The sequence below is a fragment of the Triticum urartu genome, chromosome 1, assembly GCF_003073215.2.
Source record: "Triticum urartu cultivar G1812 chromosome 1, Tu2.1, whole genome shotgun sequence".
Taxonomy (NCBI): Eukaryota; Viridiplantae; Streptophyta; class Magnoliopsida; order Poales; family Poaceae; genus Triticum; species Triticum urartu.
Genome location: NC_053022.1, coordinates 16,629,158 through 16,645,154, shown reverse-complemented (window position 1 = coordinate 16,645,154; position 15,997 = coordinate 16,629,158). Strand labels below are relative to the sequence as shown.

General features: G+C 40.5%; 1 protein-coding gene across 1 annotated transcript; it reads right to left on the bottom strand.

The window, feature by feature from the left end:
* Positions 1-977: 977 nt before the first annotated feature.
* On the bottom strand, positions 978-14,896 carry LOC125543031. The gene is made up of 6 exons (XM_048706276.1): positions 13,976-14,896; positions 13,788-13,892; positions 12,023-12,197; positions 11,182-11,308; positions 1,675-4,820; positions 978-1,585 (listed from the first exon to the last, which is right to left on the bottom strand). Exons 4-5 carry the CDS (start codon positions 11,259-11,261, stop codon positions 1,718-1,720), a joined length of 3,183 nt encoding a protein of 1,060 aa, XP_048562233.1. The 5' UTR covers positions 11,262-11,308; positions 12,023-12,197; positions 13,788-13,892; positions 13,976-14,896; the 3' UTR covers positions 978-1,585; positions 1,675-1,717.
* Positions 14,897-15,997: the final 1,101 nt, after the last annotated feature.

Below are 15,997 nucleotides of genomic sequence, written 5' to 3'. Positions count from 1 at the left end.
GAGAAGGCGCGCCGCGAGAAGGAGAAGGAGCGCCAGCGCGCCGCCCTACGCCGCTTCGAGGAGCGCCGGCGCGGCCGCGAGGAAGGCGGGGCCGTCGTCCTATGCGACAACAGCGACGACGACGCGCCGCTGCCTGTTCGCCATGGCGACGCCGGGCAGGGGTCCAGCAGGGGCGCCCGCGTCAAGGAGGAGAAGGCCGACGACGACGATGGCGGCGACGACGGCGACGACTTCCCCCTTTCTTTTTTTTAGATTAGGTTAATGTAATGTTTGGACGAATTTCGCCGAAATTTGTAATGTTTGGCCGAAATTTAACTAGTTTTTATCATAACTTCGCCGAACGTTCTTTTTTTTTAATACGCGCCTGGGGGCGGCCCTGGGGGCCGACGGCTGGGGGCCGACTCGCCCCCAGGGCCATTTTTTGCGCCGGCTCACCCCCAGGCGGCGCTTTTAGACGCCCCCTGGGGGGGCAACGGCTGGAGATGCCCTAAGGGCACGCTCTCAGTCGGAATTGATGCAGCCATCCAATTTTCTCACTAAGGCTGTAGACACTGCTATAAAAGAAGTGACAACAATTGCAGAGGTACAAATTAATTATGCTGGGCTGTCATATTTAGACAATTAATCTGAGCGGATTTAACCAATACTTTTACACCAATGATTCCAATCCCTCCTTTACTTATTTGTAGGTTCATAAGCATGCTGTAATTTGCAATAGAAATCTGCAACCCCTTCTGCAAGCTACTTCATAACCTTAACCCGAAGTAAATATTGTTGTTCTTTACGAATCTCAGACTTGTCCAATGATTTCCTTCTGACCGTCCTGTTCTTTATAAAGAGAGTACAAAGGCAGAGCGTAACACCCGCCAAACTTGCATCATATAGTGAAATCGATTTTCACAAATAAAACTAGCTAGCAATGTTGGTATAACATTTATAGCCAAACCATTATCTGAATCAAGTAAAATACACAGGCCTCCTGGCAGTACAAACCACACTTGATAATCTAACATATTTTACAACCCAAATGACCCCCGTACATCACCAAATATAAAGTAGTTGATACTCCAATAAAATGCGTTGGAATAGTAAAAAGTAAACACGATTCCACGGGGGACAAAGTGGTCCGTCAACAATAACCAAGGAAAGTGGACTTTTATTTGCAAAAAACTCTAAAATCAAATGGATGACATGCAGGTGTATATGGAGGCAGGGGTATGTACATAGGTGGCATGTATGTTATGGATGCATACTATAGAGACAAGGGGGTCGAACGACACAATGGTAGTTGACATATACATTATGGATGTAGAGTATGGTGGAACACTGTTAATAAGGTAGTGTTGAGGAAGGTACTCGGTGGTGTATGGTTGGTGGAACACTTAGGTAGGCGTGGGAGGAATCGGAGGCTCCAACACCCTCGGACGTGGAGCTCCTTCAACGCCGGCGTTGTGATGGTGATGTCGTTGTCATGGAAGTGCTGCAGCAGTGGAAATTCCTGGAGACGTAGCTTTTGGAGCTGATAAGTATCATCTTGCAGACCAGAGTGGTTGGCATATATACAACATGGCCGTATGATGGAGCACTGTTAACAAGGTAATGTTTAGGAAAGTATTCAGTGGTGAATGTATACTTGATGTACAGAGGATAAATATACAGAGTGAAATCACATACCAAGGGATGGATGGATGGATGTGTTGATGGAGACTGGGTTGATTCATCTGAGGTAGCTACTCATCTTGGCAGACTTGTCGAAGGAGGCAAACTTTGGGGGAAGCTTGGGGTCGTAGTTGCCGCAGTGCAGGGGCGAGCCCCACTGGAGCTTCCTCCACCAGGTCCTCTCGCCGTTCACCTTCACAGTCTCCGGCTGGCGTCCTTGTAGGCGCGGGAGGCGTCGGAGGCTCCAACACCCTCGGATGTGGAGCTCCTTCCACACAGGTGCTGTGATGGTGGCGTCGTTGTTGTGGAAGTGCTGGAGCAGTGGCAGCTCCTGGAGACGTATCCTTTGGAGGCTTGGGAGCTGATAAGTATTCTCTTGTGTACAATTGCTGATGAAAATTGTCTTGAGCTTGTAGCAGAACAAGATGTCAAGTGTCTTGAGACGCGGTAGTGTTGCTGTATGTGGCACCGCGTGCTCCAATCTTGGGCAGTCCTCTAAGTGCAGGTGCTCTAGTCTACTGAAGTCACAGGGCCTATACTCTAAACAGAACCAAACTAGACTTTTGAGATTACATACATGCATGTTGCGTAGGTTTTTCAAGCCTTGAGGGTAATATAGAACTCCTATCATTTTATGGCACCAACGTAGCTCACATTCTTCCAGCTCGTGAAAATTGATCTCGTAAGGAAAATAGTCAATAGCAGTAGCACATGACATCGATATTGATTTGGTGACACTTAGAAGATACCATAAACCATCAATTGCCGACTGTGTCCCCGTGATCTCCACGTGGCGCTCAGTTCGGTTAAGGGGAACTGTAATTGCTGATGCAATTGAAATTTCCTCTGCATCGCAACTGCTATGCACATCCACATAAGTTAATTGCTTCTGCACCAACTCTCGCAACTTGGTATCCAGCATGGCTTCTTCATCTTGCAGTCGTCTGCTATTTGTAATGCATGGTGCGACTCGAATATAGAATGATTGGAAAAATTGTCCACGCCTTACTAAATCCACAACAGTGTCACGGAAGCTATGGAAGAACCTTGGGTCAGTAACACACACTTGGGAAACTTGATTAGAGTGATTACCATTTCCTTCTGAACAATGATCCAAGTAAAACACATCAGGAAGTCGCTCCAACCTATGCCAAGGAAATCGCCTCAGAGACGGAACATCCAGCAAGAGCAATCGCCTAAGCTTGGGAAGGTTAGGGATATCTGCAGGGAGCTCCTTGGTAGCTGTACCGGACAAATCAATCTCCTCCAAGGCACCAAGATTATTGATCTCAACAGACTCAAGTTTTCTACATCCACGTAGAGACAAGCACCTTATGTGAGGTGCGCCAACCAACATGAAGGATGTAAGGTTAGGATGCCCTTCCAATTTGACTACCTGGACACCAGAGATTGGACTTGTGAGTGAAATCAATTCCTTGTTGTCAATGAGCTTCAAAGACCGTAGCTTCTGCATATTTTCTTCAAATATCTTCTGCGGGAAGTATTTTATTTGAGTCCCTGTGACCTCAAGGGCCGTTAGGCTGGATAGAGAAGCCATTGAAGGAGGTAGCTCCACAAGGTTAGAGCAGCTTGTCATAATAAGCTCCTCCAGATTTGACATGTCCTCAAAAAAAGTGGGAGGGAAAGTAGTTATTTTCGAATAGGACATGTCGAGATAAATCAGATTGCTCTTTTGGTTGGCCACATCTTGTGTCAGATGAGAAACAGGAACACTATTCATATCAAGAATTTCTAGCTTGTATAGAGTGGACAATGGTGACGATGAACTAATATTTGTTGATGAGTTTGTGGCATTTGTTGTGGATGAATTGGAAAGAGTTTTCAGATCATGGCAACCTCTAAGTGAGAGCAACCGAAGGTTCTGTAGATAACCAATGGAAGAAGGGAGTGCTTTTATTGGAGTGTAGGACAGATCAAGAACAAGAAGAAAACAAAGTTCTGGCAAGAAATGGTCTAGCTTGGAAAGAATGAGTGATTGATCTGAGCAGCCTCTTAGGATAAGTGTACTTGTGCCCCTTGTTCCCTCTGGGTTCCACCATTCTCGGCTTACATGCCATCCATGGTCACCGGAGAAGGAAATCCATTGCTTCTTCTTACCAAAGAGTTCATCAACTGTGATGTCTTCTGCAATGAGGCCATGGTATGTAAAGAATTGTGCGCCGGTATTGGAGGCTTCATAAGCTTCAGTTGCAGGAGAAAAGGGTAGCTGCAACAAAGAGTACTTATGGAATGCTTCGAGGATGACCCTTCCAATTCGATGCATATTTGAAAACTTGGTGTTGATGGTGCTGGTTTCTTCTTCTTCCTCGATGGCCATATATGGCAAGATGCCCTGGGCGGCCCAGTGGTGGATGAGCTCGTCCGAGGTAATAGATGCAACGTGTGAATGTTTGCCAAACACTGCCATGGCGTAGTGGAAGCATTGGAGGGCTATGCAATGCCAGTACTGCTTGCTTTTTTGACGCATCGCACCGTGTATGTGCTCTGCTGATTGATGCATTGCAAAGAGGATAAGCACCACAACATGTTCATCTTTGTCAATGGATATAACTTGATCGCCTTCTGACTTGCTCTTGTTGTAGGCATCATGAGAAGTGGTCGAGATGAGCCAACGAGAATTTGCCCACTCGGGCAGAGGAAGCCCGCAATCCCGTGTAAAACTGCCAGGCTCAATTGGCCACTGGAGGTTCTCAGCCACTAGCAAGTACCTCTCGGCTGCCAACTGTTTGATGATCTGAGGAACTATAGTGTACCGCACGAGACTCGCCAAATCTGCGGAGGTAGCATCATCATAGGACCCGTAGTTGTAATACTGTAGCTCGTCTTGCGTTTCTTTGATTCTAATGTAATCTTGGCCGAGCAGGCCGAGCTCCTTTGCTGCAGCGACGGCCAGCTGGTACTTTGTGCTCATGAATCCTCTTCCTTGGGCTTCCTCTGCCGTTGGCGTGGGCTTCACATCAACCTTTATCACGTGTTCGAAGTTTGCGTAGTATTGAAGCACTTCCTCCACGGCCATGCCTGATATGGCTCGTGTGAATGAAGCCATGGGCCCCACCCCAACATTCCAACAAACATTATGACCTAAGAACGGTTGATACACCAAGAAAATGTATGCCTCCGTTTTAAGGTATCCATTAAACCTGGACACATAAGCCAATGAATTAACTATTAGCACATGTATTACGTTACTAATCAAAATGGTCAACAGCTAGCTAGCCGGCTGGCCAACATCAATCTGTCACGCTCAATCAGCTTGATTACTCCAACCAGTCTCTCATATCGAACTTGTAAACTACAAATTGCATGCGTACAAATAATATAACCAACGGACCCATAAGCAATTCGTTCCATTAATACTAACAAAAGGTCCCGTGCAACAGGAGAAAAATAAAATCATAATTTTCAATGGCCATGAACATATTTTGCTGCATCATCGATATACACTATGAGTCTCGATTTTGTGAAATCATGACCATTTTTTTAAACTCGTAAACAAATTTGAAATCGTGGCCAATTTTCAAATTCATGTACACTTTTAGAAATTTCAAACATTTTCTAAAATAAATAACATTTTATAATATTTGCAAACTTTTTCCTAACAATTTTCTTGAGTCGGCGAACACTCCTAGAATGGACGCACATTGTTTGGGAAATTGGTTGAACCATTTTTGAAATTCATGAACATTTTTTTTAACTTAACCAACAATTTTTTTATTCAAAGAACATTTTCTGGATGGCATGATCATTTTTGAATCAGCGAACATTTTATTATTGAATAAACTATATTGTAAGTCACAAACAGTTTTTGAATTTTTAGGATATTTTTTCGTCCATGAATATTTTTTGAACTGGCGAAATTTTGTTAAATTTCATTAACATTTTTTAATACACGAACTTTCTAAAAATCATGAACATTTTTGAATCCACAAACATTTTATGATTTCTTAAACATTTTATTCAAAATTCACTTATTTTTTTTAATTTTCATAACTTTTTGAAGTCCTAGATTATTTGAAGTGGAATAAAACGAAACGGAAAAGAAAAAAAAACTTCAAAAAATAGGCCGCCAGGACATGGGCCGGCCGAAATGGGCGCGTTGCGTCTTCTCTCAGCGCATAGAGCGCAGTATAGGAGGTCCCTATTGCATGGCCGGTCCAGGCACGGGATTCCCCTGTGTGAAATGGCTTTTATCACTACTACCCCCTCCGTTCCTAAATATTTGTCTTTCTAGAGATTTCAAATGGTTACCACATACGGATGTATATAGACATATTTTAGAATGTAGATTCACTCATTTTGCTCCGTATGTAGTCACTTGTTCAAACCTCTAGAAAGACAAATATTTAGGAACGGGGGGAGTAGATGATATTGCTGGGTAATATTTTGCAACTTTGAGGGCAATCCTCGTGACGTACCACCAGAGGTAATAGCCGCTTTATTATTACTAGCAAAAGTGCTCGTGCGTAGCAATGGAAGAATACTGCATGACCCTAACCCAATAACAATGTCTCAAGACCCCCAATTGGTCTTGTCGAGATGTCTCTCTCGGCATAAGATGAGGAATCAACAATCTTCCCATGCAAGTTTTTTGCCGAGACGTGCATGCATGGTTATCGATGGTTTCATTCGTTTCTTATTTGGTTTTGCTGAGGTGTCTTGCAATCTGGGTCGATGTCGGTACGAAAGAAAGATGGATTGTACGCTATTGATTAAGGTTGCACCCTAAATAGAGTTTTTTTTTAAATGTTGGTTAGTTAAAATTAATATTGTATTCATATTGTACATATTTTTCTAATCAAAATTCATATATAACATGTTAAAATTGAAGTTATAGTTTAATAGATGTGAATATTTTTAAAAAGTATTATTTGTTCTAGATGGACTGTGGGTTAATAACAGAATTGGCAGGGTTTTCCGCTAAAACGCGGAAAAACAATTTGTTTTCTATCACGGAGTGTGGGTTAGTGGGGAGGCTTTCTGTAAAACTGTAAAAACCGGTTTGTTTTCCAACTTAAATTTTGATGGCGGGTTAATTACCCTTTTGCTAGCTAGCCGGCTGGCCAACATCAATCTGTCACGCTCGATCAGCTTGATTACTCCAACCAGTCTCTCATATCGAACATGTAAACTACAAAATGCATGCGTACAAATAATATAACAAATGGACCCATAAGCAATTTGTTTCATTAATACTAGTAAAAGGGTACGTGCGTTGCAACGGGAGAAAAAAAAATCATAATCTTCAATGGACACGAACACATTTTGTTGCATCACCGAGATACACTATCACTCTCAATTTTGTGAAATCATGAACATTTTTTTAAACTCGTGAACAAAGTCGAAACCATGACAAATTTTCAAATTCATTAACATTTTTACAAATTTTCAAACATTCTTTTAATTCTTGAACATTTTATACTATTTGCAAACATTTTTTTAAATTGTGACATTTTTTTAACAATTTTCTTGAATCGGCGAACAATTCTAGAATGGACGAACATTGTTTCGGAACTTGGTTGAACAATTTTTGAAATACACGCATATTTTTCTGATTTAGCAAATATTTTTTCGATTTAAAGAACATTTTTTAATTGCATCATCATTTTTTGAATCAGCGAACATTTTATGAACGAATAATTGCATCATCATTTTTTGAATCAGCGAACATTTTATGAACGAATAAACTATTTTGTAAGTCGCGAACAGTTTTTGAATTTTTAGTATATTTTTGCACTTATTAATATTTTGTGAATTGGTTAAATTTTGTTCACTCTCATTAACATTTTTTTAATACACAAACATTTTGAAAATCATGAACATTTTTAGATTTCCCGAATATTGGTTTTGAAAATTTCAAGAAACATTATAAAATTTTGAAATTTTTTTGAATCCACCAACGTTTTATGATTTATTAAACATTTTACTTCATAATTGTTTTTCCAATTTTCAGAAGTTATATGAAGTCCCAAATTATTTAAAGGAAAAAATGAAACAGAAAATAAAAATAAAAAAGGAAATTTAAAAAAACAGGGCGCCCGAACATGCGCCGGCCCAAACTGGAGCGTTGCGTCTTCTCTAAGCACGCAGAGCGCAGTATCGGAGGTCCTACAGCATGGGCCGGCCAAGGCACGGAATTCCCCTGTGTGACGCATTTTACATCACTTATATATGGCATTGATGGTTAATATTTTGTAATTTTAAGGGAAATATTCGTGATGTACCGCCAGAAGCAATAGTCCGTTTCTAATTACTAAGAAAAGGGCCCGTGCATTGCAACGGTAGCAAAAAAAATCATAGTCTCCAATGCCATAACCACATTTTGCTGCATCACCAAAATACACTACCACCCTTAATTTCGTGAAATCATGAGCAATTTTGGAAATCATGAATGTTCTTTTATACTTGTCCACATATTTCAAATCGTGAACATCTTTCAAATTCGTTAGGACTTTTAGAAATTTTCAGACATTTCTGAAATAAAGAACATTTTTTGAATTTATGAAGATTCTATAATATTTGCAAATATTTTTTTAAAATTTTGTGAATGTTTTTAAAACTATTTTCTTGAATCTACGAACATTTCTAGAATCGAAAGGTATTTTTTAGGAAATTGGTGGAACAAATTTTGAAATTCATGAACATTTCTTTGAGTTAAAGAACATTCTTTTGATTTAACAAACTTTTTATAAAATGTATTCTCATTTTTTGAATCAGCGAACATTTTCTAAGTTACAAACAATTTTTGAATTCTTTGGATATTTTTCCATTCATCATCAATTTCAAATTTGCCAAAATTTTGATGAATTACATTAACTTTTTTAATACACGAACTTTTAAAAAAATTATGAACATTTTTCGATTTCCTAAATATTTTGTTCAAAATTTCAAACTTTTTTTAGAAAATCACGAACAGTTTTTGAATCAACAAAAAAATTATGATTTATTAAACATTTTAGTTCAAAAAAATTATTATTTTAATTTTTTGGAACTTTTTTAAGTCCCAAATTATTTAAAGTACAAAAAAGAAAAACAGAAAATTAAAAATAAAAATAAAAAACAGGCCGCCCAAACATGGGTCGGCTCAAACAGGCCCGCTGCGTCTTCACCCAGTGTGCAAAGCGCAATATACAAGGTCCCTACGGCATGGCCCCGCCCAAGCAGGGATTCTTCTGTGTGAAATGTTTATATATGGCATTGTTTGTTAATATTTTACAATTTTGGGGTCAATTTCCATGACATGCTGCCAGAAGCAATAGCCGCTTTATTATTAGGTATAGATATAGATATAGAGGTATATAATATGTTAAAAAAAACTATAGAAAACACATAATACTCATGGACAATCGGATTACTTCCTTAAGGAAGAATGTACGTGACACACAAAGCAATGGTCAGATCACATTAGAAAACGAACACACAAAATTTAAGCCGCAAAGTAAGGTAGTCATTCCAATCTCATAAAAAAACATGTTCATTAAGATCTACTTCCAGAGTGTGGCGTCTTCCTTTCCTCGCTCGCAAGGCAACAAAGGCAAAGCCTTCCTCCCCTCGATCTCTGGCAAGTCCGTGGATTCGCCTCCCCTCTTTACCTACCACTCCGATAGCAGTCGCGGGGAGGGAAATTCTAGTGCCTTGGCTCCAGCTAATAGATAGGTTACGGTTTTAGTCCTCGCAAGGGCATCGCTTGGATGAATAGTGACGCTTCTTCTCCAGTCTTCTAGGCCCGGTCCTCCTTGAGTTCGTTTGTCGGAACAGATTAGACGGAGCTCCGGCGTAGATTCTGCCAGCTTCGTGGGGGGAAAGGTGTGGATTTCTCGCTGAGTGTACGTGACGGCGAGATTTGGTGTCAAGTTCTATGAATCGACTCAAGGGTACAACAACGACAAAGGTGGCGCCGAGGCGCTAGTCCTTAGGTGCACGTGCACGAAAACTTCCTAACCGCCATGAAAAAGGTTAGGCCGGCTCCGGTGCAGGAGTGGCGACAGCAACACGTCAATGGCTTGCTCCGATGCCGACAGTGGTCATTCGGTAGTCCAGAGACCTTGATGTAATTTTTAATTATGTTTGGGATGCTTTTTACTTCTGTTGAACCTTTATAATAAATCTATGGCATTTTTCCTAAACTTTTGCGGGAGGCAACCGCTGAAGATTCAGGATGCACGCCTTACCCTGCTGCCCAGCTGCGGCCGCTTGCCGGTCGGCCACCTCCCCGTGCAGTCACGCTACCACGCGTCACCGCGCCTCCCCGCACCGCTTCGCGCAAGCCTCTACACCCTTGCGCTTCCCGTTGGTCCGCTCTGGCGTGCATCCCATGCTGCACTCTGCACCCCTTGCGCCTTCCGTTGGTCCGCTCAGGCGTGCATCCCGTGCTACACTGTCATGCTGCGTGTGGCAACGGTAACAGCCAACGTCGCTCGTCTCACTGACATGCGGGTCCTAGGCCATTAGCCTTTGTATGCTATTTTAATGGGAAATAAACAAAACAGATTTTAGGGAAAGATTTTTATGGGAACCAAGAAAAGACCTCACCTGACAACTTCCCCTAAATTATATGGACACACCGTAAAACCACTTTTACGAAGATTTTTTAGAAGAATCGTTGGAGATGCTCTAACCGTGCATCCTCTTCCTCGTGCACCGCCAAAGGTAGCAAAATGGGCCGGTCCCGGCGTGCTGGCCTAGTGGGTCTGGCCCGACACGTTTACAATCAGGCCATGCCAGCACGTGGCCCACTTAGGGCCATGCCAGGGCCGCGAACTGGGCATACGTGCTGGCACACTGAATTTAGGCCCAAAACAACCCAATAGGCTGAATCCTATGCGGGCCAATGTGCTAAACGTGTCATCGGGCGGCCCGTTTAAGGGGGGCGCCCGGGCTAGGGAGTGCATCTGGCACGACATGACCCGTGTATCAAGTGTGTCGTGGTGGGTCGTGCCCTGCGTGGCCGTTTAGGCTAGGACGGGTCGTGTCGTGCTGTCAAATTAAGCTCTACAAGTACTTTAAATGTTTTTCCCAGTTTGTAGTTGTTGTGATGTCTTGTTGAATTCTGAAATTTATTTCTGGAAAACTGTTTTGTTACAGTAAAAAAAGATAGATTCAGTAAACTATTATGTCAAAAAAATAAAAGAAAAAAGTACTTTTCAAAATACACCGCATAATCAAATGGACCCTTATTCAGCTTAATTTGTTCACCGGCATGTTAGTTCATACTTCATATCTATTTCTATCGACTTCTATTGCAAGTAACATCTAATTCTATTGACGGCAGGGGCCAAGCAACCTCCAGATAGGATTTCAGCCTCTACTTCAATGGTAGAGGATTATAGGTGTTTGGGGACAGGGTATCATGTCAGATATTGATTTACTATAAATGAATGTGCCATGATTATTAAGTAAAATTACCACTTTAAGGTTGTTCTAACAAAAAAGAGACATGGATAAACAATTAAAAAAGCACGTTCTAAAAGTAAGGAATGTAAATTAGGAAGTTACAAATCCTACCAAAAATCTATATCTCTCAGATCATCACGCCATTTATCCCGCACATGATCGGGCCATTTTTCCCATGAAGATGATGCCATGACCCGGTTCAGTAGTGTACCACACTTGCTAGTTTGCACAAATTGACCTGAAAGAAAAAGATGATGTGAATCGGTTATTCATATGGAATCACATCATCGCTAGAATAATCAGCGAAACAAAATTTCTATATAGTGTGCATAAGCTGGATAGTACTCCTACTATTAGAAATCCGACACTTATGGTGGCGGAAGAAGGAGCTGAAGGATACCCTCCATGGGTGTTTCTCGATCAGAAGTTCAAGGAAGGAACATTCCAAATCTGCGGTGGTAATATGGTCAAGGGGAGATACAAGTGGAGCAGCTTTTGATTTTTTCTGGGTGAGGAGTCTTTTACTTGGAGCGAGAGGAGGATGGGAAACAGTTCTATTTGGCACGAATTTCCGTCGGTAATGTTGATTTTTTCTGTTAAATTACTTGTTTAGATGTCCATATCTCTTGCTTGTCCTCTAAATTTCTTCGAATGTCAAATGCCAACCTTTGACATCGGCCTATTCACTTTTGTCTACAGAACATGTAGATCGGGCACAAACAGTCTGAGATAAGAGCAGGCATGAACTCTTTGCTCTAGAACAAATGGCAAGATATATTGAATACATATTATCATGTTTTAAATTATTCTGTAGTTACACTTATTCATTTTCCTAGTACCGGGTGTTTTTTTTTTGGTAAACAGACACCTAAATTTATGTCAAGAATCAGTGAAGACATAGAGATTGCTATACTATTGAATTCAGTACAGATAAAATTAACCACATATTTACCTCTCAGCTCTGGGCTGGCCTTCTGAGAAGCTTTGAACCGGGAATAACTTGTCACATGCAGGATCTTAGATCACCAAGAAACAATATTGAGTAACACTTAAACTGAAGGCTGGCAAACGAATATTAATTCCCTTTGACTTGGCTTGACAGCTACAGCTAATTTCCTTCCACGGTCCTGAGAAAACATAAGCAATTGACATTTTTAGGTGTTATACAGCCAAGAAAAAAATAACAAAAAAGTACCTTGTTGGTAGAATGTGGCACTATATGTCTATAGTATAAATGTCAAGAGATGATCGATCTGATCAACTGGATTTACTTGAAACACTCTCAATAAAGGGAAAAATCAACAATCTTTTTGGTATTTTTGTTGGAATTGATACCTAGAAAAGCAAGCAAATTAAACATGAAGAAACATCAAATGGGAGAAGCCAATGATTTTCTTTTGTATTAATCAGTGGAAAAAGAAATTAAGTCTAGATGCAAGAACACAATAGAAAAAACGAAAAGCTAGATAAAAAGAGTAGTTGCAGATATAAAATAACAGTAGTAAATGGAAACAGAGATGATTTTTTAAAATAATGATTACTCGCTGAAAATAGGGATTGTACTATAGGTGTGCAAGAGCAATATTATAATGGTAAATGGAACAAGCAATCAATTTTTTTTCTGTATTGATAATTAGAAACAAGCACTATTTTGGATGAGCGAAAGAAGAAAAATTAACAGGGAAAACAGAAATAGATTTTATGTATTTGTAATGATGAATAGAAAAGGGGATAAATTTTTCTTATTTTTAATGATGAATACAAAGACTATTTTCGTATATGCAAAAGAACAAGGATCAAGAGGGGAAAGACCAGTTCTTTTTGTTGATGGCTAGAAAAAGATTAATCATAAACTAGATATGGAAGCACAAAAATGAGTTAAAACACCAACGATAGTTGAAATTGAAGTAATGCTTCTAGCTAGGACAGAAATGAAAGAATTGTGATGAACAATATTGAAAATTTTAGTTGCAGAAAAAAAAGGAATGGCTAGGATGAGAGGGCGAGGGGTTTCAACAAATGCACTCTTATGACTTATATATACCGAAACTGATGGTCAAAAGACGGGATGCTTGGTTACAACAACAAGCAAACAATACATTTTGCTCAGTAGATAAATTATTTAAGGAACGGAACACATCATGAATGATTGTGAGCATAAACATGACATTGAAAGCTCTTATGTTGGAGTTGCCTCTGGCGACATACGCCGAACAGCCTCTGCGACGAACGCTGAGCTGTGCCTCCGGCCACTCGAACACCGGAATGAAAAGTCAAACTAGACACGAACTCATTATTCAGCGATGAATGCCTGCGGCGACAAACGCCACACTTTTCTTGTATTCACGACTCACACGATTCACATGTACATGGCGACTAACACCAACTCTTACTCGCCTACTACCCCCATGTACACATGCACTCACACGCTAACCAGCTAACCCACGGATGCACTAACTAAGTCCACAAACGCACAAGTCAGCTAGCACACACACATGCAGCTAACAACCATGCATGCAGCCAACAAACAGCCCACGACCTTGGCCTTACGCACGTCAAGATTATTTCCAACATCTTACATCACGAATGAATGGACTATATAGATATGACATAAACAATGTAAGCATAACCATGTACTAACTGTTAATAGAGTAAACCATACTGGGTGAGCTTTGTAGACATAATACTGATTCATTAACCATCAATATATGTTTTACCTCTCAGCGGCTAAGAAACCTGAACTGGGGATAACTTTGTATAGTATAAACATTAAGTGTTCATGTTTCTGCTTAAAAGCTGCAGACTAGCTTCCTTGTATGGTCCTGAGAAACACAAGCAAATTGACCCTGCTTGTTATATAGCCCAGAAGTGAGTAAAAAATCACAAAGGAGAATATATAAAGTACCTGGTGGTTGAATTAGGCACCGTAATACGGATGTGAAGAAATGACCTCAACCATATTTACTTGAAATATCTCAGTACTGGGACAAGCCAACAATCTTTTGGTGTTTCTGGTGGAGCTGGTAACTAGAAAAGCAAGCAATGATAAATGTGGAAAAACAACAGTGGGGTGAAACCAAAGATTTATTTTTTTCGGTATTTATCCGCAGAAAGTGAACAAATTCTGGATAAAAGAATAACACAATAGCAATGATGGAAAGCCAATGACTTTTTTTTTGTATTTTTTTATCAATCAAAAGATAGAGCTAGATAAAAGGAATAGTTGCAGATCTGAAAAAACAACGGTAAAGGGAAACACAAATGATATTTTTTTCAATGTTTATCACTAGGAAACGGGATTGCAGTGTAGATGTGGAAGAGCAATGACGAAGTGAAGCGTGCAATCAATTGATTTTTGTATTGATCACTAGAAACAAGGAGTATTTTGTTGATGTGAAAGGACAACAATGAACGGGGAAACAACAAATAGAATTCTTTTTCTCTTGGAACGACTCGAACATGCACATATTTTTTGGTTTTTTGTGTTGATCACTAGGAACAAGGACTATTTTTTACACATGGGAGAACAAGAATGGAAAGGGGGAAACACCAACTATTTTTTGTTTTTGTTTTTGTATTGATGACTAGAAAAAAGATTAATCCTAGACTGGATGTGAAACCACAAAAGCGAGTGAAAACACCAACTTTTTTTTTGTATTGATGACTAGAAAAAAAGATTAATCCTAGACTGGATGTGAAACCACAAAAGCGAGTGAAAACACCAACAAAATTTGAAATCGAAATGATGCTTCTAGCTATTAGAAGACGAAGGAATTAGAAGAATAGTGTCAATCGTTTTGGTGGTAGGAGAAACAAATGGCTAGGACAGAAGAGGGATGGGCGTCTCAACGCCTGGACTCATCACTTATATATACACAAAAGTTAAACATCGACCGAAGGAAGGGTGCGATGCTTGGTTACATCAGCAAGCAAAGACTACGGTTCTCTGACAGATAAAGAGTTAAAGGAAACAAATCATGAATGTCCAAAGAATAAAGGGGATAACCTGCCATGTGCAACAAGGCCAAAGGGGTATTATGTAAAGTCAAAGTTGCATAATGTTTAAGGTGTAGCCTTCAAGATTAATTCAGCTCTGCGATTCATGGTTGTAGACCACAATGGTCCTGTCATTAGGTATTCACGATGGACCGTCGCACTTCTATCTGGTATGTCAAATAGTTAGGCCTTAGATATTTGCGTGTGTGGCTAGGGGTGTTCCAGAACATATACATGCGGCGATAATAAGATAACTTCGAGAGGTTTCTGCTTTACTGGCAAGTTTTAGAACAAAATGGGGAAAAAATGGAAGAGGAATTCAAGAGGAGATGAAATGAAGTCATAAATCTTTGATCTGTATGTTGATTCTATACTTCATCTTTTACATACACATAGCACACCAGACAAAGAAAAGCAAAAGCAAAAGCAAAAGAAGAAGGGCATGGCAGCCACAAGCTTGTAAGACGGAATAGGTTGGTCATCATGGCTATGTCTTTTAATCCTGTGCATCACTCATAAGTGAAGGTGCTTTGGTGAACTGGAAGCCCGAGCCAGCATCACCTTTCCTATGGCTATGGAAGTGCACTTCACACATCGGAGGGTGTTCCATGCCATCAACTTGAAATGGATATTTGACTGGGTTCCAGATTGATTGTGTGCACGCTATCTCATATGTATGCATACTAAAGCTGGACACCTCTGTATCAGTTTGCGTGCTTTGTGCAGTAACAGAAGCTGTGCTCAGTCCGAGCGAAGGAATCGACGATTTCATTGGCATTTGCAGGCATCTAGAGAGAAATCGACAGTTGCAAATATAATCTAGAGAGGTGAAACACTCAAATACTGGGCTGCTGAGACATCACGTACGTCCCACTGCTCGGGTAGTGTCGACCACAGCTCAGTTCATCACATGCAAAAACAAATGGAGTAC

Coding starts and splice junctions, on each gene's coding strand:
- LOC125543031 (XM_048706276.1), bottom strand. CDS start 11,261: ATGGCATCATCTTCATGGGAAAAATGGCCCGATCATGTGCGGGATAAA. Junction 4,821..11,181: donor CTGAGAGATATAGATTTTTG/GTAGGATTTGTA, acceptor TTATGTGTCCAG/GTTTAATGGATACCTTAAAA.